We start from the raw sequence: 23,757 nt of genomic DNA, 5'->3' as shown, positions 1-23,757 counted from the left end.
CAGGTTCACAATTTTTGTTTTTCAATTCCTGTCTTAAAACAAAAGTCAGATGTCCATATGAGCAGTGAAGAGGTTTTCCTTGTTGTAACCATTCCTCCTGCTCATGCTGGCTGTTAAAAGATCCACTTCAAATGTGCTTTCAGTGTAAGTGATCGACAAAAAATGTATGTGCCAAAGGGCAAAAATGCATTTAAAAGTTTATCTAAAACTTATATGAGACATAAGCAGAGAGAGTGAGTCATATCATGTGGATATTTGCCACATTTAGTCTTTTTAGCACCAAATTCCCTCTTTGTGTTTCTCTGTTGATCTGCTGTGGAATTATACTAACAAAAAACCGGGACTTTGGCACTAAAAAGACTGTAATGTTGAAAGATATCTACTTGATTTGGCTCCTTTTGATTCAGAGGCTTCACATTAGCTTCATATAAACTTTTAAATACATGTTTTTGCATAGAAGGAGGACTACAGATTAAAACTTGGCAGTGAAGGAAAACAGTCTAGGCATTGTTACTTTTCTCCAAAACATACACTCTTTATGGAAATAGTTGCATACAAGAATAATTAATGGGAAATAAACATACACACATAGCTGTTTTGTTCAGATTTTAAAAAGTTCATGTTGAATAAACGTGTATTTTAGTTTTATAGCTCTAAAACCTTGAAGTGATCGTCAGTATTTACTATACCTGAGGTTAGAAGCTGATTAGTAACTATAATGAGCCACATTCACCCTTTCAGACAAGACATAATTCAGATAACATTTGTTAGATGACAACAAGTCAAACAACAAACAGATACACATGGCTTAAGCAAAATCTAAAACCCATAATGTCAAGGCCAAGGGGAGGGAGGGGAGGTCAGTGTAAGAAGACCTCTTATGGGATATTTTTGGAGGGGAGGGCGCTTAGGGGTGGCTGTATTTGGAGATGGAGGTGGATGTTGGGGGTGGGAGGTGGAAAGCGGCACCAAAGTGGTTTGATGTGAGCTCAGGGAGGCGGTGCTGGAGGCTGGAGGTTGTTGAATCATACGTCAAGGCCTAGGTTTTGGGACTATGACTTCCCTCTGACACCGACTAACACACATACACACATACACACACACACGTACAAAGACAGCACTCTGACAGACTGACAGAGGACAGTGGGACGAAAGCAAAGAGGAACCTGAGAGAACATCAACAAAGCAAAAAAAGAAAGAAAGCAAAAGAAGAGAAGCTGAAAGGAAGAAGAGCGAGTGATCAGGCAGCCGGCGGACAGAGGTAAATTTGAGTTTGATTTTGCTTGATTGTAGTTTAAAGAGCTGAAACACTTTTGTATCTTAAAATCTCTGCACAACATTTGCACTTTTATTTCCACAACAAAATCCTTAAATCCTCCAAATAAACCCCACTGATGCTCTGCAAACGACAGTCTCCATCTCTCTCTGACTGTATTTATAATAACTGCTAAATGGAAACAATGTGAAGCAGATGCTGTTGGGATCCTACGATAGTTGGGGGGGGGGGGGGGGTATCGGTCTCTTTTCCAGTCCTTAGCTGTAAAACACACACACACACATATATATCCCGTGTGGGTCAGCATCTATAAATACCCTCCTCAGATAGGCATAGGAATTTTGGAAGGGGTGAAACATGGCGGACAAATGTGCTAAAACACTTTAGGGGTTCAATCACAACATTTAAAATCTGTCTCAAATGAAAAATGAAACCTGTTTTTCTTGCTGTAATGGGGGGGGGGGGGGGGCAAAATCCACAGTCCTCCTTCCTTGTGCAAAAAAAAAAAAAAGTTATATATAGTTGATCTGAAACAGAGTACACACATTATTATATAGCTCCACAAATAACTGATTTAAAACACTATTTCCTTCACTTTCCGACCTAAATTCGGAGAAAACTTTGCTGAGTGTGGTGAGCTAACTAAAATCACTGAACTCTGCAGCAGTGGAGACGGGGCCTACGGTGCTAGATAAGTCAAAAGAACATGATCACTAATTTAAATAAACACCTAGAGGACATTCATAGAAGTTCATGTCCACCTTAAACCACATTGGTTTTGGTAATATGTTTATAAATAGAATTCATATCATCTACACTCAACCTCAAGCCTCCATTATTATCAATGAGATATCACAACTATTCTACTTATATAGAGGCGTCCGTCAAGGCTGTGTGTGCTCGACATTTCATTTCATTTAGGCATCAAAGTGCTTACTTGTCTCAGATTATAACCCTATTTAAACACATGGAAAAATCCACCACTTGTCACTTTTTGCAGATGACATAAGTTTATATGCTTATGAGATATAAACTTCAAATAAACTTTTAAATGCATTTTTGCACTAAAAGACTGCGTGGACACACTGTGGATTTTGGCCCCTATCACTTATATTGAAAGCACATTTAAAGGGAATATTTTAATAGTCAGTATGAACAAGAGGAATGACTGCAAGACAGAGTTTTAAAAACATCAGGACATCAGAAAATAATCTCATTTCAAAAGCTGAAAATGCAATTTAATTTAGGCACGAGTATTTTTGATCTTTTTATAACATGACCTGTCAAAGTGTTTCTTCTACATCTAATTTGATAGTCTTACATTTACAAGTGTAGTTTGACTTTCCTCATATGATTTTCATGAAGGCAGAAATGAGCAATATCAATCTGGATTGTGCAAGAGGAAGTTTGTGAGAATGACAGAACTTAATGTTAGTTGTTTTAATAGTGTTTCACTGCTTTTTAGCAAGCATTAGAATATATTATATATATTTATGAGTTTATATTAATGTCATATTTAATATTTGTTGGTATTTATGTGTTCTATATTTTGATCAGTGTTTGTTGACTAGTCGTGGATGAGTACTGTTATTTCCATGATTTGATAATGACCCTTGAACCTTAAACAGTCAATAATAAAATGAGTTTCCATGGCAACACAATACATCTTACATAAGTACATAAAACCAGACTATTGCTGCTCGACTTGCTGGTGCATTAAGTTGTCAAGACACTGAAATATAATATGATGTAGTAAACGGAAAACTCTCAGTGATTATAGAGTTACAGAAAGATGAATCCCTGGTTCACTTCCAGGTTAGTTTCCGTTCCACCAGCTCTCCGATTTCAACATATATACATATACAGCTGTACAGGATTTCTGTCGTCACTCTGGAAATCACCTGGAAATTACCTGGACCGTTTTTAACCTTCAGATGCAGCAAGTTGAGTGTCACATATCCAAGTCTCAAAGTCTGCAGCTCTACATCTGCACATTTTATGATATATTAACATTTGTTTGTGACACTTGACATTTTGATATTAAAAAAAACAATTATTTTCTCAGTATTTAAGAGCTCAAAGAGTCTCAATAAACCTATTAAACCCTCAGTGTTTAGAGGGTAATTGCTTTAGGGGAAACAAGCACATTTAACAGGTTATTTACTTAATGACTAAAAACTGCAGCTTCAGAAATGACAATCGAGGAGAAGCAGCACCTGTAAGAGTCTAAAATAAACAAGAGATTCACTTGATGTGTCGACTGGGGGCACATAGCACAGAAAGAGTGAAATGGGATACTGTACTCTGTGTTTAGGCAATCCCAAGGCGTTGGCAGCAGCTGTATTTCTCCATTATCATTATGTTTAGCTACTAGATTTTTAGTGTGGTAAAAACACTTAGTTATGAAGATGTTGGAGCTATCTATCACTGTAAACAGTTCAGACAACATCTATCCTGTAAGATTAACCATATTTTTCTATAACATTATACATTCAGGTGATAAAACTGCTGTCAAAAAGTCAAATTCTGGTCTTAACTCAATGCTGAGCAGATATCTGTCTGTGTTTTGGCTTTGTTGGGCTGTACAGTGAAGCAGCTGTTAGAGAGCTTTAACATGAGCCGGACATGTGGCGGCAAACAGATGCTGCAGGCAATGATCTTTGTTTTCTTTGGCTCGTCGTCGGTTGTTATTGATGAGTTTTATGTATGTATGTGTGCATGTGTATGGGTTTATGTATGTTTATCTACTCTTTTTATTTAAGTGTGAGATGAGTGTGTGTGAGTGATGACCGAGGATGGAGCTGTTTTAAATTTCGTTGGGTTGACCTCAATACAATAACAATAAAGATAATTCCATTCAATTCAATTCAATTATTCACCTCCTAGACCAAAAAGCATAAAACATCAGAGATCTTTGCTGTATTTGGAGTAAAAAGCAACCTCAGTATCAACGTAGAGCTTGAGCTTTGTGACAGATTTCTCATCTTTGCTTCACTTTTTCCTTTTAATCCTTCCAGTTAGTGTTATTAGTGTAGACAGATGTATGTATTGTAGGCTGATGTTTTTCATGTTAGTAGATAATTACAGAAGGCTTATCATTATTTCTAAAATACTTGTGATGACACACATTTATAGCCCCTTACACCACCAAGACACCCCATATCTTTACTATCTATTGCAAATTAGACATTTTATTGTCTTTGAAAGTTTTTTGACCTCAGCAACCTTAACACATTTTTTATAACACCTCAAAATCAGCAGTATCTTAATACTTTCTATCAACAAGATCTATTTCACATCACTGTTGGTGAAAAACCCGCCGAGCATGATCATTATCTTCCTCATCTTTGGTTGAGGTTGTCCTTTTCTATAATATATAAGCAAGGAATTGAAACAAGATGATTATTACTATAAATATTGATGGTTCCAGCTGTTTTAATGCTGTTATAATAATAATCATGATATTTGATGTAAAACTATTAAACAAAAGGAATACAAAAAAAATGCTATCAGCTTTCAGCTCTAACATCTGCATATCACTCTGAAATGTGAATCTCTCAATCTTGGAGGTGAGCAACTCAAAAAGTATCCCAGCTCCATAAACTCAAACTCAGCTACAGACAACCTTCATGCCAAATGTGTACTACGTCTCTCCTCCGTCCCCTCCCTTTCCTGACACCCCTCCTCGTTAGCTCTGTGTCTGAACTCGGCTCCTTTTAAAATAGCACTTATCGGCTCGATGGCCTACGGGCTCCACACATGGACAGAGCGACGAGGGGAGACAAGATGGTACAAGACAAGAGCAGCAGCTGTCGTCGGTGTCATATGAAGAGGAGGGGTCCCGGTTAGAGACGGTACTATAGGATGTTGCAATCCCCCTGAAACAGTGGCTGTGACTCCTGTTAAACCTTCTAATGAGGCAAAGGATAGACGCAGACACCCTCCAAATGTTTGAATGAGTAAGATTGTGTTGTTTGTCAGCAGTCCAGCAGTTCACAGCAGTTCCTGTGAATGTGACCCCTCTTGGGTCTGATGATTGAAGAGGAGTGGAGCCTTTGAAAACATGCAGCGAGGTGATAAATTCATTGTTAGAGCCAACTGGAGACACAAGGTGACAAAAACAACAACATAGACGCCAAAACATCTCATCTAAAAGCATAAAGTCGAAGTTGAAAAAAATGTCAACTAAGCATTTAAATAAGCACACACATCTATAGATTGTGTGTACGAGATGTAAAAAATAAAATAAAGTCGAGATCTTGGCGATATTTCAACCGAGTGATTCACCGACATGAAAATAATCTTTGCTCTGCATAGATGAGCCTGGCAGAAGTATCTGGGCCCAAGGTTACTGCAGGGCGCAGCTGCTCTGTCATCTACCATACTGGGAGTCAGACGTCACCCCGCCCCAAAACACCATCATCATCCTCACATAATAAAAATATACTGTAACGAACAGCAGCGTCTCCTTTCAAAACAGCAGACTTTATTAGTAACCTGAAGAAATATATCAAATATGGTCCTGGATAAAATGCAGATGCCTTTCTATTATTGTTAAGTATCAGAGCTACTGACTCCAATTTTATAGCTCCATAAAAAGGTGCAATTTTCCACTAATTATAAGTAAAATAGAGAAACCAATTGTTTAACTGGTTCAATTCTACTTAATTTGTCTTTCAGTCAGTTCATAAAAGTGAGCATGTAAAAATGTACAATTCAATTTATTCAAGTGTTAGTGCAATGGTGTAAGGGTTAATGTAAAATATCACTATTCTCCCTATAAAAAGCACCAGTATATACATTTAGAATAAATGGGGAAGCAAACGTCAAGGATTCAAGCGTTTTATTTGTCACATTCAACAGAAATATGTGCAGTAAAATGTAGTGTGGAGAAGTTTTTAAGATTATATCAAAAGGGAGTGTGAGAAATAAGAAGATAATAAGAAGAAATGAGAATATACAGTATGTAAAAATGTAACATGTGCAAATCTACAAACATACAGTGACTAACAAATGAGTGTAAATATAAAGTATGACCAGTACTGCAATGTTTCTAACTATACACTACAGTATGCTCTCATATGAGAAACTTGAGCTCTGAGTGAAGTATTCTGCATTTTGAAAGCGTAACTCAACTCATAAAGGTCACATATGTCAGTAACAGGTCAGACCTCTGTCCGTTTTGTGAACCAGAAAAAATGACTGACACCTGCATCAAATACAGAAATATTAAAGATCGAGATCCGAAAGGAACAAGGTCTTAACTCACGTGTTTGATCACAACACGCCGCTGCAGGATAACATCAGCTTCAGTTTACAAGTTCTGAATCTTTCTGGACTGGATTTATTTACACTCTCAATCCTTAAATGTAACTTTTATCATATTGGTTTAATTAAAAACTTTATATTTCTTCTCAGCAGTTTTATGGCTTTCCTGAGTTTCTCATGGAGAGTAAAAACCTCTTCTTCAGAGGTTGTTAATAGGAAAACAGGGAATTACTGAGTGTAATTAAAATCGATTGATGATGTGTGTGGGTCTTAATCCAAAAAAAAAGAGAAATAGTTTCAGTGTGTAATAAAAGGAGGAGGGAGGTAATTTAAGCACTGGAGGCCCTGACATTTTATTTTTAGAGTCTGACCTTATGGGCTTGTTAGTGAATCTGCGTTAAGCCTCGTAAAGAAGCACAACTTTGCCCAACAACTGACATAAGTGATGCTTTGTGAAGCTTTAGTCGAAGCTGTGTTTACAAGGAGTGATTTCAGAGGAGAAAATAACTGTGATCCTCACAATAAATGACATAACTGATGGCTTTCAGTCTGGAGAGCTGTACAGTAGATCCACACTTCTCTGTTTCCGATGCAGCCGAGTGTCTTTATTGTTGCGGTTTGAAAGTTTTTATGTCGAGCTGTTTGGAAACGAGAACCACCAGCAGAGGTTGGAGGTTGGGAATGTTTTCATGCTGTCAAGAGACTTTGTGACACTGTCGAACTTTTGAAAGAGGAAATGACATTCTTCGACTTTCACTGCTGCAGCCTTACTTGGCTAGGTAGCTACTGTTAGCACACGTTAATTGTTTCTCTATAACGGACATTACTCAATCAGTAATTCAGACTTTATGACTTTGTGCTACTGTGCTACAATAGCTTAGCATTTTAGCGGCATTAATAAGTAGTAGTAACCCTATAACTTACATTTGTTGCCAGGGGCGACACGCGGCATAAGCAACAAAGGTGGTTGTCTATAGGGCGCAAAATGTTACGGTGGTGTTGCCAGATAAAGTTTGAAAAGAATTTGGCTGCCATAATGTTAAAAAATTAAGTGGTGTTTAATGTTTAGGGTTTGAAATACGGGGTGGGGTCGGGGGGCAATTTTAAATCTGGCCTTGGTCTCCAGCATTCAGAAATGTTTTTAAAAATCGTTTTAATGCACAAACTAAAGGTGTCTGGACAAAGCTTTCAATAAATGACGTTATTATGTTGCTGTTGAGGTGGAGGTTAGCCTAGTTTCTGAATCTAAGCAGAGTTTAGTTTTTTGTGAATTATGAGTCATCGCCACAGCTGAAGTCTTCAAAACATCACAAGGCATCAGATAAAGATGAATAACAACAGACCTCAGACACAGAAATTTGACAAAAACATTGTCAACCGGGGACTGATTTATTTTCCAAAGTTTCAGAAACAACAAGTTAGTTGGATTCTTAGTTGACGATTTTGCACATCAAAGATTAAACAAATGCTGAAATTTGGTCAAATCAACACTTTCTTTTTCTTCTGTTAAATATTAAGTAAAAACTAAATATCATCATCAGAGTTGGAGCTCAGAGACTCCATTGTTGACCAGTTTGCATGAACAGACATAAAGAAGATGTGTACAGATTCATCACGACCAAATGTACACACACAAGTTTCTGTATTTTTTACTTTAAAGTTTTGGTTTGTTTGTTTTTGGTTTTTCATATGAAAAAAGAGAAAATAACACAAACACAAGAACAAGTCACCCAATTCTTTTGACCCACACACCCAAAACAAGGATTACAGATACACTGAATGAGATGGAACTCCACACACCATTTCTCAGCACTAAAATATGACCTCGTCCCCTCCTCACTGCTGTGAACTGCTGCAGTTTGCAGACTGTGGCTCATTGCGAGCATGAATAAGATTCTCCAGTTGCTCTGTGGTCAAAAGACACAGTGTGTGAAATACAGCAATGGATCCAGAGCCTGAGCGAAGAACACGCGCACCTGTCATTCACCCTGCCACTGCTCCATAGTGAGAGGGTATTGGGAGGGGAGGGGTCAGAGTTCATGTGATCCTCAGTTGGATTTAGAAAAGGTGTTGGCACTCAGCGTGTTGTTCAGAGATTAGAGGAGTCATGTGCATCTGTCTGTGGGCTCGGTGTTTCCGCCAGCAACCGTGAAACAAACAATGGTGTGATTTAAGGTCTTGAGAGTTGCCAAGTTTGCTTCTGTTGTTTATCAAGAGTGAACCATTTGCTTGGTGCATATTATGCATATTATCTTTTATCATTTCATATTTAAGAACATGTTGTATCAGACAAAGTGAAGGCTCTTGTTTTGTCCAGATTAACAGTGTATGGAAGTCAAAACAACAACAAAAATATTAAAAAGTCTTGCGTCACTCAAAATGTGTGTGTAGTTTGACACTGAAATGCTGTTTTCATATTCATTCAAGTATATTTATATGTCTGGATGGGATCTTTAAGAATCAATTCTGTACAATTCTGTAATTCTGTATCAATTCTGTTTCTGTACACTGTATCCTATATAGTACAAATGTACTTAAGTTTACATAGCTGATTAATATAATCCAAAACTCTTCTATGAATTGAATCTTGCTTGCGGTATCTTCTTTTATCATGAACTAAGTTATGTCATGATATTGTGGCGTCTTTGTTGAAAGCACAGATTGATCCGTAGTGTCACACAATGATAACACTGGTTTGAGATTAATTTACTAAACTCAATCAAATTTCAAGTCTCTGGAAGTTTGTTTTTCATATGAAAGTAAACTACAGGCTAAGTAGAAGTCAGAAAAACACAACAAATTACCAAGAAAACTGTCCCTCAATGACTGGATATAAAATATAATATATGTAAATAAGTGGTTAAAGAAAGTATATGTGTTTAATTTAACAAACTTTAGTGTTTTAACTCAGCCTGGTCTGCAAAACAGTCTCCGATAGAAAATCTGAAATCTTTTTGATCGGGAACCAACATGAACAGTATTCACACCTTTTAGATCACTTTAGAACCCAATAACATAAGCAGGGTTTAAACAGCTCATGTATTCACTTTGCAAGAGACAATAAAACTGTTTTTCCTCCTTTCTTTTTCCAGGTGCTGTGTTACACTGAAACCACCAACATACACTCATACACTGATCCGTCAAGAGGAAGACGGATCACAACCACATAATCCAGCCACACTGTCTGTCTGAGGCTGTTTTTCTGTTAGTGAAGGGAAGTCAGCACTTATCTCAGTGTCAGGAAACATTTAAAACATTTCATTTCATTTTGTTGATCAGTTGGATTATTAGCAAGTGAAGAAGTGTCCTCGTCTGTCAAGAGGTCGACTCAGTAAACCTCACTTTACTGCATTAAACCTAAAGTAAAAGCAACATACACAAGAGTCAAACTATGGCCCCCAAGAAGAAGGCCTCACGTCAGAAGAAGGTTGCCGTAGACACCATCGCTCCGGTCGCTATGGAGACGACCCCCTTTCCACTGAAGGTGGAGAGCCGTGGTGACGGTGTTGTGGTGGTGGAGAGCGGGGTGAAGAAGATCGAGCAGATGGCAGCGCTGGACATCGCTCAGCTGAACAGCCTCAACCTGCCGCTGCCGCCTCCAGTCATCAAGCCTGGAGAGAGAGGCCTGGGTCTGGGCAGCGAGCTGACCCGACCCCTGCACGGAAACGCCCTGCTGGAGGAGCTCAGCAAGATGAGACAGGAGAAGTATGTTCTGCTGCTTATTGTACTGTATTGTGCTGCAAATCAAGGTTTACAATTATGATACAATAAGATAAAATAATATGATACTATTACAATACAATACAACTATGATACAATACAATTATGATACGATACGATACAATTATAATACGACACCATACAATTATGATACGATACAATTATAATACGATACCATACAATTATGATACGATACAATTATAATACGATACCATACAATTATGATACACTTATGATACAATATCATTGCAGTATGATCTAATTAAGATATAACTAAAATGTATCATTATCATATCATACTGTATGTGATAATGAATCATTTATTGTACAGTCAACTTGAATTTCGGTTAGTTTTTATCTTTAAAATAATCTTTAAGTAACTAAAAAGAGTATTTAAAAAAGGTAAAAATCAGATGCTCAAAATCTACTTTAACAACAACAGTCTTTATGACATCATATTATATCATATTTTTTCATTTCACTTTTTTCTTTTACTTCGTTTCATCTGTCTGATCATATTGTGTCATAATCAATAGGCTACGAGTTCCTTACCGTGAGATGTCTGTGATGACTCCACTGTGTTGTTAGACAGTAACAAATCATATCATATTACTGTTTATGGTAACTTGTCATATTATACTTCAATACTGCATCTTGTATTGTAACATCCTGTATCTCATCAGTCTTTCTGTTCCCACCTGCTCTCCTCCTCAGGTTTCTGACTGACCTGGAATTGGGCTGTAAGACTAAAGCTTTTGACGTCCACAAGCTGGTCATCTCTTCAGTCAGTCAGTATTTCAGAGAGATCCTGGCCAAAGACCCTGGCATGAAGCGCCTGGAGCTCCCTTCACTCTCACCTCTTGGTAGGCCCCTCTAGATCAACCTATTCAAAACTGAAGAGCGAATAATAAAGTTTATTTATTTTCTGCTTTTTATTCAACTATAAAACATAATGAAAATCCAGGGATGGTCTGTAAACTGATATTTGTTTTAATCAGATCTGCAAGGAAGAAAATAAAAAAAATCTTACATGTTATGAATATCAAAATATCAAGGAGCACAAGTTTTTCATCTCCACTAGATCCACTGGTGTGTCCATCACCATATATGCATGTAAGGCAACCAAAAAGGGACAACATTTTAGTTAAATTCACAAACTATGCCACAAATGTCAGGTTTAACTTAATTCTGGGGAAATAAGAATAAAAATTATTGAGCGAAAATGCCAAAAATTCTCTTAATATTTCTCATTTTAAAGCTTTTCGAGGGATAATTGAAAGCACATGAAAACAGACTTATTGCTTATTAATTAATGTGTGGATGGACTTTCAGGTTTGAATATACTTAAATCAGATGTCCTCTCTATCTGCAGGCCTGGCCAACGTGATCACTTTTGCCTATCTGGGACGTGTCCACATGTCCCTCTACACCATTGGCTGCACCGTCTCAGCCGCTGCGACTCTGCAGATCCCCCAGCTTCTCAAAATGTGCATGGACTTCCTGCTGGCCGAGCTGAACGTCCAAACCTGTGTCTACATTTGGAACATCGCCGCCGCCTACAGCCTGGTGCCCGTGTGTGATGCCGCCCGCCGCTTCGTCCTGGACAATTTTGTGCAGTTCGCAGAGACGCCGCTGTTCACCCAGCTGACCCTGGAGCAGATCTCTGCCTTCCTGCAGGAGGACTCACTGGTGTTGCCTTCTGAGGTCACTGCTTTCCAGGTCAGAGGTCACACATCATCTTTACAGGTCAACGGTTGAAATTTGTAACTGGAAAATTAGGTTTGAAAAAAATGACGGGTATTGTTTTGTTTTTCACTTCCAGCAGGAAAAATCATGACTGCTGGTATATAGTTCTTGATGAGTAGGAAATAAACCAGCACAGATATTAATCACTTCTCCTAATCGGGAAAAAATATCTTCTAGGAGGCAACTGCTGACGCTTCCGCTAACAACTCATTGAACTTTGGGGCTTTCCTGCTATTTTGATCCAGGCCTAAAAAGAGACCCCAGACCAGCTGTTCAGAGCCTGACTCAGAGCCATGAATCCAAGCCAGTCACCTGCAGGTCCATCGTGAGCAGAAAAAATAAATTCTCACTGTATGCAAGCAGAGAGCTCGTTTATTAATATACAACTCCATTACGGACCTAAATAGCTGAGCAGCTTGGGGGGAGCGAGGAAGTGAGAGTTGTATTTATAAACAGGACCAAATGTGAGTGCTGGACTCAACGTGACTCTTGCTTAGGGGCTCTCTAACGTCTGCCACAGTGGACAAAATTCAGTAATTCAACAAATCTAAACACAGTATATCAGAATCAAAGAGCAAAGGCCTCTTTAAAAACAACCACAGAGGAAGAAATCAAATTTGAGTTTTACTCCAAACCCGACATGACATATATCTCTTAGTGTTTATTTTTACAGGAAACCACTAATAGGCCTTTCTCACAGGCAACACTTTGACATGTCACAGCAGGAAAAGCACATATTTAATAATACTCTTCACCAGACTTGTGAGCAGATATACCAGGACCAAAATGAATGACGCAACTTGAAATTGAAGGTGGAACCTGGGCTTTGAGGAACTGAACAAGACTTAAAGTTGTTGGTTTAATCTCATTGTCCTTCTCTCCAGCTGGCCATGAGGTGGCTCGACTTCGACGTCGCTCGTCACCCCCACGCTGCGGAGCTTCTTTCCCACATTCGTTTCGAGACCATCCCAGCCAGCGAGATGGTGAGCCAGATCCAGCCAGTGCCGCGCATGATGCTGGATCCTCATTGTCACCGCCTGCTGGTGGACGCCATGAACTACCACCTGCTGCCCTACCAGCAGAACACCCTGCAGTCCAAACGTACGCAAGTCCGCGCCAGTCAGCAGACCTTGCTCACCGTCGGTGGCCGGCCATCTCTCACTGAGAGAGCTCTCAGCCGTGAGGTCAGTGTGCTTTGTGTGTCACCTTTATGTATTCGCAGATGAAACCCAAGAAAAATACCCTCATTGACCTTTGACCCCGGTGTACAGGTGATGTGGAGAGACCCTCGTGATGGAGGAGCCACCTGGCGTCACCTTACCCAGCTGCCAGCGAAGAGCTTCAATCAATGTGTGGCTGTGATGGATGGCTTCCTGTACGTGGCAGGAGGAGAGGACCAGAATGACGCCCGCAACCAAGCCAAGCACGCTGTCAGCACCCTCAGCAGGTAAGAGGACAGGAAGGAACAATGAAAATCCTGTTATGTGCAGGATTATCTGTTGGCCAGACGTACTAGAGGCATTCAGTCTTAATGTTGAGCTAATCACTTGCTGGCGGTGGCTTCATATTTACTGTACAGACATGGTGGTATCAAGCTTCTCATCTACTCCCAATTGGAAAGTGATAACTGTATACTACTGTGTGATTATTTGATCAACTTTATAATTAATGTAGGAACATGCACCATGTATTTACAACATCAGCTGAGTAATAAAAGTCTGAAACTACATTGTTGAGACAGGGTTAGGGACACAGGACCCACCTGGGGGCCCTTGTCAGGTCACGTAGTTTGAAGTTTAATGTTGAAGTTTTGTTAAAGTTGAATTTTAGAATTAAAGTTACCACAGACCAATTGCCACACAATGAATCTGAGGGGTTTTGAATCCCTCAGCAGTCTGTGGCCATGGGACAGTTGCCCTTTTTGTCAGGTTGAATTAATCTCTTTACACATCAATCTAAACACAACTCTCCGCTCTGTGTTTCGCCTTCTTCAGATACGACCCTCGCTTCAACACCTGGCTCCACCTGGCCAGCATGCGCCAGCGCCGTACCCACTTCTCTCTGGCAGCCAGCGGCGGACGCCTGTTCGCTATCGGCGGCCGCAACGTGGAGGGTCTGCTGGCCACCACTGAGAGCTACCTGCCCTCCTCCAACACCTGGCAGATGCGTGCTCCCATGGAGAACCCCCGCTGCTGCCACTCCAGTGCCACCCTGCCCTCCGGAGACATCCTGGTGAGTGGTGGGTACATCAACTGCGCCTACTCCCGCTCAGTGGCGTGCTACAATGTTAACACTGACACCTGGAGTGAGAAGGCTTCCATGGAGACACCCCGCGGCTGGCACTGCTCTGCCACCCTTGGAGGGAAGGTGTATGTGGTAGGAGGAAGCCAACTGGGGCCCGGTGGCGAGCGGGTGGATGTTCTCTCTGTGGAGGTCTTCTCCCCTGAGAGTGGTGTGTGGAGCCGGGCAGCCCCCCTCCCGCTTGGAGTGAGCACTGCCGGTTTGTCCCCAATGGCTGAAAAGCTGTACCTGCTGGGAGGCTGGAACGAGGCAGAGAAGCGCTACAAGGCGGCCGTCCAGAAGTACGACCCGGCTACAGACAGCTGGTCCATGGCGGAGGATCTGCCCGAGCCCACTGTGGGAGTGTCCTGCTGCGTGCTGTCCCTGCCGCCCCGCCACACACCGCGCCGGCAGCACCGTAACACCCCGTCCCACGAAGACCAGCAGCAGGCTGGGAAGAACCGGAGCAGAGAAAGCAGCATGGCTCCATCACAGATCATAACAGCATAGAGGATCCTCACAGGAGGCAAAGACTAGAGGACAAAAGGGATGGTAAAACCTCTGGAGAACATCTGGATCATGCCTGCTCTGTTTTTTTATTGATGTCAAAAAGTTGCATCTTTTAACACCCAAAAAATACTGATAACAATTATAATGGAGAGCCATTCTCCTCATTTTTATGATGATAAGAAAACTAAAATAATATCCATGTATCTGTGCAAGAAAGAAATCAGAGCTTGCATGCTCTAGTGTGTTCTCAGTGGGGTTTTTCGAGTGATGATAAACAGAGGAGAAAAAGGTGGAGAAGGGATGAAATGGAGAATGAAGGAGGTGGAGGTAGAGAGGTGAAGGCGGGATGGTGTAGGATGGAAAGAAGGGGAACAGTAGCGGGCTGTTTGAGGTGTTTGGGTTGAATAAGCGTCACTGTGAATCCACTGGCAGTTTGTGTACAAAGATGTATCTAGGCAGCATGTGTGACGAGTAACTGTGAAAATTAGTGTGAATGTGTGTGACTGTGAGTGTGGAGTGAATGAACGAAGTGTGTGATCACTGTAGGACATGAGCCATTTACTGTTTCTGACAAAAAACAAACAATAATCAATCATTTTTCACCAGCAAACTTGAAATATTTCTCACTATTGAAGTAGACCAGCGATAAACAAACCTGTTTATTGTATTATTTATTTAATGGATAATGTGCAAGAAGTAGTGAAGTTCAATTGTAATAGAAATGACTTTAAAAAGAAAGAAAGATGTAAGCTAATATTAAACATTTTATAAGTGCAATGGAGGTGAACACCAGAGGACAGCAGTGTAAAATTAACAACACAGGTGAGATATAAAGAGAAAAAAATGTAAAAATAAATAAATAACTTATAAAAAAATCACGATAAAAAGAAAATGTGCACAAGCATTTTACGCTTTTAACTCCACAATCAGCTCTAAGTAGATTGAGGAAAAAATGTGAAAATGCAATTGTGCAATCTGAAAAAAGAAGCAGAAAAATCGAAAAAATGTAAAGAAAAATCTAACATAATACGTTAAAAAAGCAGAAAAAAAGAAAAAAAGCGCACAAAAGTTCTCACCTGTTTGAATTTTAACCCCTGCCATCCTCAAGACAACTCATTTTTACCGAAACTAATATGAAAAACAACTGAAGAACCAGTGAGACTCCAGCAGGTGGAAACCGCTAAGAGCTGTGAAGCACATTAGGAGTAAATGATAAATATTGTTTATCATGTGAAACAATGAGGCTAATCTGGCTCATTTGATTTGCATAAATCCCTCTGTATCTGTCTCCTTTCTTGGCACCTGGATGAGCTGTGGGACAAACATTTAGATGGTGGTTGTGTGGAGTTTCACTGAATAAAGCCAATCTGATCAACAAGCTGATTCTTTGATATTCTTTCATTTCCTCTATCCTCTCTGTACAGACTGCACCGCTGGGAAATGTAGTCTGACCACAGAAGAGACTATGCTGCAATTAAACATGTCATTTATGATTATATTGAATATTAAATTCAGCAATATAATGGATCACTATAGTTACTTGTTAGTTAATTAATGCCAGATATTTCAGAAGAACTGAATTTTTAGATCCAAGCAGTTAAAAATAAGCACATTTTGAGCAGAAGAATCACTTTATATGCATGTATCCTTGGAAGAATCACCTGTATTAACATGTTATGCCAACATAGACCTATTTGATTATGTGTGCAGTGTCTTTTAAGGGAACATATCTTGGGTAAATACATGTTAACGTTGGAGAAGATTTATAGGACTTCAGGTTAATGTTAAATATGAAGCTACAGTATAAAGCAGACAGTTATTTTAGTTTATAATAAAAACTGCCGCCTATCAAACCTATAAGAAAGTCACTTTCTAAATACTTGTATCTCCTTTGTTGTATATAAACGAAATTTACTAGTTTAAAGAAAGACGTTAAATATCGGACTATTTTTGGGGCACGAAAAGTAGGCTCCACGGGTTGCCAGGCAACTATTAGAAGCCATGATCCGCCCTACTGTGTCTCTGATTGGTTGACTTTCATGTTCTTCACACATCATGACTAAACCTAACCAATCCAAACAAGGAAGGCAACGACTAGTAGCCAACCAGAGGCGGAGGAGGGCGGGGCATGACCTGACTTCCTAGGTAAGAAACATGTGGCACTGGCGGACATTTTTAAGGTTTTTAATGTTTGTTTACTCTCTATTACAAGTAATTGTAAGACAACCACAAAGTAAACTTACTCAATAACATATCCTGCGTTGAAAATATACTTAAGTAACTGTACGTATCAACAATAAACCTTAAGTATGACTCAATGAGGAAAAGTACACAGGCCTGCCGGACTACTGTGAAAACTGCATTTGAATGTTTATAATAAAGCACATTTTACATATTTTATACGCCTTTGTGTGGTTGTCGGATAGTAGTTTATATGCTCAATTATTGTACAAATGCACTTAATAGAGTTCAAGCACAATATTTGCCTCAGAAATGTGGAATAAGTAAAAAAAAAAAAGGGCAATTACTGGAGCACAGTACCTACCACTGCCCTTGAGTAAATTAACTTTCCCTCTAAAACTATATCAGACCAACCAGGTTCTCCCACTATTCAGATACAAGCATTATTTACTGGATTTATTTTTGCCTCTTCCAAGATTTTAGTTTTTTAAATTGTTTTATTGTGCATGTTCCACATTTAAGAGCTTTTTTTGGTTTCACTAAAAGAAAGTTCATATTTACATTTTAAACTGTTTTTTAGTTACCAACCTGACCGTGATATTAAAGAAGTGAGATGATTCAATGAACAAGCCAGGTCAAAAATAGCAGTGAGCTCCTGTGAATGAAACTTAGTACCAACCCGGCATGTGAACACAACACCACAGACATGATTAGGTCCGCCACTAGAAAGTCAACCACATGAGACCCCTGCAGGAAACTATGTTAACTTGTCAAGATTTAAAGCAATCAGTCGATGACACAACTAATTAAAACCTTTTAGAGCACATTAGAGGTGAATTTCCACACATTTGTTTACTGGTCACAGAGAACAACTTGCCCTGTAAAAATCAGTTGTATTTTATCTTATGTGATCTAAAGAAAAGCTTTAACTTGAGCACGTATGGACGATCTAATGAACTAAAATTATGTAAAGTTTAGGATCATGCCAGGGACTATTAATCCGATTATCTGACTCTCTGCTGAATCAACGGTTGTCATTTCACATATCCATAAATATTTTAGTTCTTCAAACCTGTCTGAAGTGCAGCACTAAAATCTTTAACAACCCTCCAAAACAAGTAGGTATACACACTTAAACACTACAGAAACACACAGGACAACAGAATCATTTTTTCCCATTTTATTACTTTGTTACAAAGATCAAAAGGTGGTCCTTTACTTGCCAGGGAGGATGATACCGTCATACTGAAAGAAAAAAAGACATGAGAAAAATGTTTAGATTGTGTTTGACAGTTTGAAATAAAAAATAAAAAAGACTGTTTCCTTCTGGTTTATGTTTTTCTGAATGTAGCTTCAGGCAAGGAGAGGACTGAGGGACACAGGGGCAACAATAAACACCCAATGATGGAAATATATTTCAAAATGAGATACACATCTCCAAATAATTCAGGCACAAGCATTAAAAACAACTTGACCCCAACCTGACTCTTTCTCTTCAGTTACCGAGCATGACTGCTGCAAGTCTCCCATCATTATCATTTATTGTCAATGTAACGTGAATTCAAATTTGAATCATTTTTGGAGCTCACTAGCAATCATATTTCTTTCATTTCTATTTATTAAATATATATTATATTATAACTTAAGTTTGTTCATGAACAAATATAAACCCCACCTTTACAACCAGTAACAGATGAGTCACTCACATCTGCTTTAGTGTTATTTATGTTAACAGGATAACATCACATCTGGATCAACTTCTTTTCTCTAGTCTCTAAAACTTCTAGACGTTGACATTTCAGCCACTCTAAAGCATGTCAACAGTTTCCAACATCTTTAACAACATGTTAACACTCACTTTCTGCTGGAACCAGCGCATGGCCTCCTCTTTGCGGATGCGGTGTCTGAAACCGATGCGGCCTCTTTTCCGCTTCTTGTCAGCGATGCTGAAGCCTGGTCTGCCCAGAACCTGAACACAGAGAGAAGAGAAAGCTGGTCAGAAAAGCTGAAACTACAAATAAAACATTTCTTCATCACACAGGAGAATCTGAGACGCAACCAGTCAATATTTTGAGACACAAACTGACCACAGTGCAGGTTTAAGTAGTCAGCATCATCAGCATCATTCAATTTACAATGAATGAATTTGAAAAAAGCAGCACATCCTCACATGTGAGTGACTTTCATTTTAAAATTGGTAAACTTTAAAAGAGTAACAAGTTTCTAAAAACAGCTGTCAATTAAAACAAACCTATGTGCCAATAGTTTCGGCACTACAATTAAACTCTGATAAATGTCAGAACTTTGACTTCTTACACTAGACATTTTACTACTCGAGTATTTCACTACCTTAACACCACATATCCGGCCCCATATGTGGGCCGCAAACATAACAACATTCAACAAACTACAAGAAGGAAGTAAATGATATTTAAGTGCTATCAAAGTGTAACCACTCAGTTCATTTCAAATGCTCATTAATCTAAATGTTGTACCTTACTCATCACGTTTATTATCCTCATTTTAGCTGCTTCACATCTTCTAATAAACTGTTTATTCAGTGGACAAATATAGCGACACTGAATACTAATGGTCTAACGGTGCTGCAAATACTAAATGGTCAAGTGTCGAGAAATAAGAAAAAAATCCAACTATCCAACTACAAACCCCTATTTCTTCAGTATCTGGTCTAACTCATGACACACTTACTGCAAACCTTTGTAAAATATAAAACTCTTAGTAAAAGAGAGTAAGACCAGGTTTATCTGTCCCAAGTTGTGGAGGAAAATAAACTTGACTTTGGGATGACAAAAAAACAACCTCAATACTAATAAATACTTTGTCTCAATGTCACCAACAAAATATCAAACATTGTAACCCTCCTGTCAAACATGTCGTATCCCACTGCTTTTATTCCATCAATTATTCACACAAGCAAATCCAATCTATAAAACTATAGATAGATTCGACTGACACATCAAAAAGCTACAGTAGGCATATTTTGTGTTTTGGTCACTCACCACGTAGAAGTCCAGTCCGTAGATACCAATGCTGGGGTCGTACTTGATGCCCAGATCGATATGCTCCTGGATGCCGAAGCCAAAGTTTCCGGTATCGGAGAAGTTGTTCTTTCTCAACTCGTACTCACGCACCTGGAAGGAGGAGCAGCACAGTTAGACCTCTTTATTAAATAACATGTTCATAACAATGACACAGCTCCAATGAAAGCTTCAGTTGATTTATCACAGTTACAGAAATCAAATAAAAGATACACAAACTAATTCCTGAAGTGTTTTTCCACATTCAGTTTTCTTTTTAAGTGGATCATAAAACTACTGATGCAATGATGTCTACACCCTTAAGACTTAAAATACCTGAACGTGAGGTAAAATAATACTTCTTTCCTTTTTACTTCAGGAGCATATTCAAGTTTAACTTTAACCAACAGGCCAAAACTCAGTATTAGTCTATTCAGTCATAATTGGACACTCTCCCGTATTTGATTAAAACTGTTATGGTGTCAATGTGGCTGTCAGAGTGAGGATGCCCCCTTAAGAGGTCGCAAGGTAAATCTGAAGGGTTGCAAGAAGATTAAAAATATAGGAAATAACGTTTCTAAACTAAAGACTGTAAATGAGTGATAATTTAAACCCCAGAGGCGTCTAAAACCCATTCAAATGAAAAACTGAGAAAGGGGCATACATCTCTGTGTCACAGATAATCAGTAACATGTGACGGGACCAAAAATGGCTGTAAACTTCTAATCTATGAAGCGACACAGGTGAATACAAATCAATGACTCTCTAACCTTCAGTCCTTTCTCCAGGATCTCCTCTGCTTTGGCTCCACGGACGGTACAATGGACAGCAATCTTTTCATTTCTGCGGATACCGAAGGATCTCACAGTGTAGCGGGCTGCGAGTGGAGGAAAGAAAAACAAACATTAAATACAGTGATGAGATACCTAGAAATCCTGTGATTGCCTGCAGCGCTAACTTTGCTGGACCACTTTAAAGCTCTCCTTCACTAAGACTACTAGCAGCTCGCTCCACCTTTAGCTGCATGTTTAGGGTTTATTATCATGGCAAGTGTGATTAAGTTAGCATCAGGCAAGAGTGGCATTTAGACTCACTTTTTATACCAAGGACCCCAAAAATTACAGGTTTAACTCGCCCCAAATCAACTTTAAGATTTATTGTGTTTTTATCCTCAATTTAATTTTAAAGCAGGACGGAGTGACTGCAGTCTTGTAATAACTTTTATCCTTGTTAAATAATCTGTTTCTGGCCTGGTAATATTTACACCTTCAAATATGTAACCAGTTTTAGTTTACATTCAGTACTTTTACAGACATTTTAAACTCCAGTCTCTACAGCTCCGAGTCTTAACTCCACACACATCAAACACTCACCCTTGGAGAAGACGGGAGTCTGTCCTGTGAGCTGCTCCAGCACTTTGGCAGCACGGGTCAGTCTGTCTCCGCTCTCACCGACGCAGATGTTAAGGCAGAGCTTGCGGATGCGGAGCTCTCGCATGGGGTTCTCCTTTTTCTCACCCTGGTCCTGAAGAAGAAAATAAAGAAAATTAAGTGTTAGTCACATGTTTTAATGATTCAAGAAGATCAGAGTAACACTAAAGGAGCGCCACCTGCCTACAGAGAAGTACCCACACCTGCCACCATGTCGAGTTCACCTACTAGAGCATGTAAGCGAGCTGGAGTGTAACAGTGACATTTAAGTAAACACTGACAGTTCAAATTGCGCTACAGGGGTTTCCTATCCTAACTCCGCTCCACATTTCAAGATCTCACATCAAACGGTGTCAGACCTTCACATGCCGGTGTTTTGGTTTAACTTGTGACGCTGTTAACTAGTGACTCTTAGCCAAATGTGCCCATGGTCGACGTAGAAGCGGCAGCTATTTAAAATACGAACCAAACACTTAAATGTCCTCTTAAAAGCCTTGAACCCTCTTAAATTGAACACTCACAGTATGTACTAGCTTTTAGTCCTTTATGTCTCATGTTATATACATCAAATGTGTCATTGATAAGCACTCACATTTCTTCACTTAGTTATCTGAAATTAATATTTACATAAACTGTGTAAGATGAAACACTGAATCTGGTTACAGTATTCCACACCAAAGGGTCAAAAGTTTCTCCAGAAGCAGAAGGCCTGGTCAGATTGTATAACTTTTAGCCAAAAACTTTAAAAATCAATATGTGTATATAATGACAAATAGGTTTTGGGCCCTTTTCTGATTCAACTTGTAGGCTATATGTCTTGTCTCCCACATTGTAAGAAGCATTACGAGGTGAGTCAATCTTGAAGAGCACAATTTAACTAATGTAAATGTTTAGCAGCACAAAAAAAAAAAAAAAAAAAAAAACACACACACAAGTCCATAAGGCTTTTTAAGAAGACAGCTACGTATTCTGTTCGTGTCAACTACTGAGTCTTCAGTTAACACGGTCCCACATTGCACCGTAACACCAACACTTATGTTTCCCACATAATACACGTTACGAAGTGAATGAAATCTTGAAGAGCACAGTTTAAATTTTCGTGAAAGCTTAGCAATTAAAAAACCCCTTTCATAAATACACAAGGAAATCTACGTATTATGTTGTCTTCAGTTAACACGGTCACACATTGCACTGTAACACCGGCCAGAGAGGACATGCCCGCACATATCCCCGCTGTTAGCCACACATCTACACGTCCGGAAACTTACTTAAATCACACATAAAAACGCCACAAAGTAACACACACGCTAACTGAGCACAAGCAGCTTCTTCACATTACTACAATCTCGTCTATATGACAGAAATCAGCGACATTTTAAAAAGAGAGGGAGACAGTTTCTCAGCAGCTAGCCGATTAGCATCACTCGGTTTCCTCCCCCGTTTTATCAAGTTTATTTTCATGTATTTAAGAAATATAACTCTAGTTTGATCATCCGTCAGTGTGTCTACGCTTCTGTACAACAAACAGCCGTAAAGACGGCTTCACAGCTCCGATGATGGCGGATTTCTACAACGACTGCTCAGCTATTCGCCTCCATATAATGTGAGACAGTACTCACCGCCATGTTGGATCACTAGAAGAGGACGAGACGTTTCCGGTAACAAGTATTTATAGTTGAGTGTTCCCCGCAAATAAGATCGGGAAAACATCGCAGGGTTAACGCGAGGGTTCCGCTTTACGCGCTGACAGCTAATTAATACTGTAAAGCCAAACAAATCATTGCAAAAAAGGAGACAAATATAAAACTGTAATGTTTATATTACAATATACTAATCAATCAATGTATTGAATAATTCATTTAATCGCGTTCATATAAAAACAATACATTCAATTAAATAAGATATTCCTTTATTAGTCCCACAATGGGGGAAATGTGCATTGTTACAGAAGCAAGTGGACAGTAAAATAGAATATAAGAGCAGCAATAAGAAAAGAATAAAGAACAATAAATAATAGGTACAAAAACAATAAGAACAATAAAAGTAAAAATATGTAATAAAAATAATCTTGACATTATTTACAAGAGTGATATTGGTATTGAGTGGTAATATACCAGAGGTGATATTCTTAATGCATAGATTAAAGTGAAATAAATATATGTATATATTATATGAATATTGCACAAAATTGAAATTATTAGTATTGTCCTTATACATAAAATACCAATATTGCAGAGTATTTGACATTAAAGTGCAGTGTGTCCAATTGTCCAGGTTGGGGAAATTTTACTTCAACTATCCAGTAAAC

General features: G+C 39.0%; 2 protein-coding genes across 2 annotated transcripts; one reads left to right on the top strand and one right to left on the bottom strand.

The window, feature by feature from the left end:
- Window positions 1-9,935: 9,935 nt before the first annotated feature.
- Window positions 9,936-15,538, top strand: klhl43 (kelch-like family member 43). The gene is made up of 6 exons (XM_053334938.1): window positions 9,936-10,249; window positions 10,979-11,127; window positions 11,637-11,983; window positions 12,895-13,194; window positions 13,282-13,457; window positions 14,005-15,538. Exons 1-6 carry the CDS (start codon window positions 9,936-9,938, stop codon window positions 14,798-14,800), a joined length of 2,082 nt encoding a protein of 693 aa, XP_053190913.1. The 3' UTR covers window positions 14,801-15,538.
- A 2,608-nt stretch (window positions 15,539-18,146) lies between these two features.
- Window positions 18,147-23,103, bottom strand: rpl11 (ribosomal protein L11). The gene is made up of 6 exons (XM_053334936.1): window positions 23,069-23,103; window positions 21,393-21,543; window positions 20,790-20,896; window positions 20,002-20,133; window positions 18,840-18,950; window positions 18,147-18,226 (listed from the first exon to the last, which is right to left on the bottom strand). The coding sequence occupies exons 1-6, from the start codon at window positions 23,072-23,074 to the stop codon at window positions 18,197-18,199; spliced, it is 537 nt and encodes a 178-aa protein (XP_053190911.1). The 5' UTR covers window positions 23,075-23,103; the 3' UTR covers window positions 18,147-18,196.
- Between the last annotated feature and the right edge of the window lie 654 nt (window positions 23,104-23,757).

Source organism: Scomber japonicus, chromosome 15 (assembly GCF_027409825.1).
Source record: "Scomber japonicus isolate fScoJap1 chromosome 15, fScoJap1.pri, whole genome shotgun sequence".
NCBI lineage: Eukaryota > Metazoa > Chordata > Actinopteri > Scombriformes > Scombridae > Scomber > Scomber japonicus.
Note: the sequence above shows the minus strand (reverse complement) of the source record. Positions and strands in the feature narration are given on the sequence as shown.

Excerpts from the sequence above, each read along its gene's own strand:
- rpl11 (XM_053334936.1), bottom strand. Across the intron at positions 20,897-21,392 it reads GACTCCCGTCTTCTCCAAGG|CCCGCTACACTGTGAGATCC; the intron begins GTGAGTGTTTGA and ends CTCCACTCGCAG. Across the intron at positions 18,951-20,001 it reads ACGGACTGGACTTCTACGTG|GTTCTGGGCAGACCAGGCTT; the intron begins GTGAGTGACCAA and ends CTCTGTGTTCAG.
- klhl43 (XM_053334938.1), top strand. The coding sequence starts at position 9,936 with ATGGCCCCCAAGAAGAAGGCCTCACGTCAGAAGAAGGTTGCCGTAGAC. Across the intron at positions 11,128-11,636 it reads CCCTTCACTCTCACCTCTTG|GCCTGGCCAACGTGATCACT; the intron begins GTAGGCCCCTCT and ends CTCTATCTGCAG. Across the intron at positions 13,195-13,281 it reads AGAGAGCTCTCAGCCGTGAG|GTGATGTGGAGAGACCCTCG; the intron begins GTCAGTGTGCTT and ends CCCGGTGTACAG.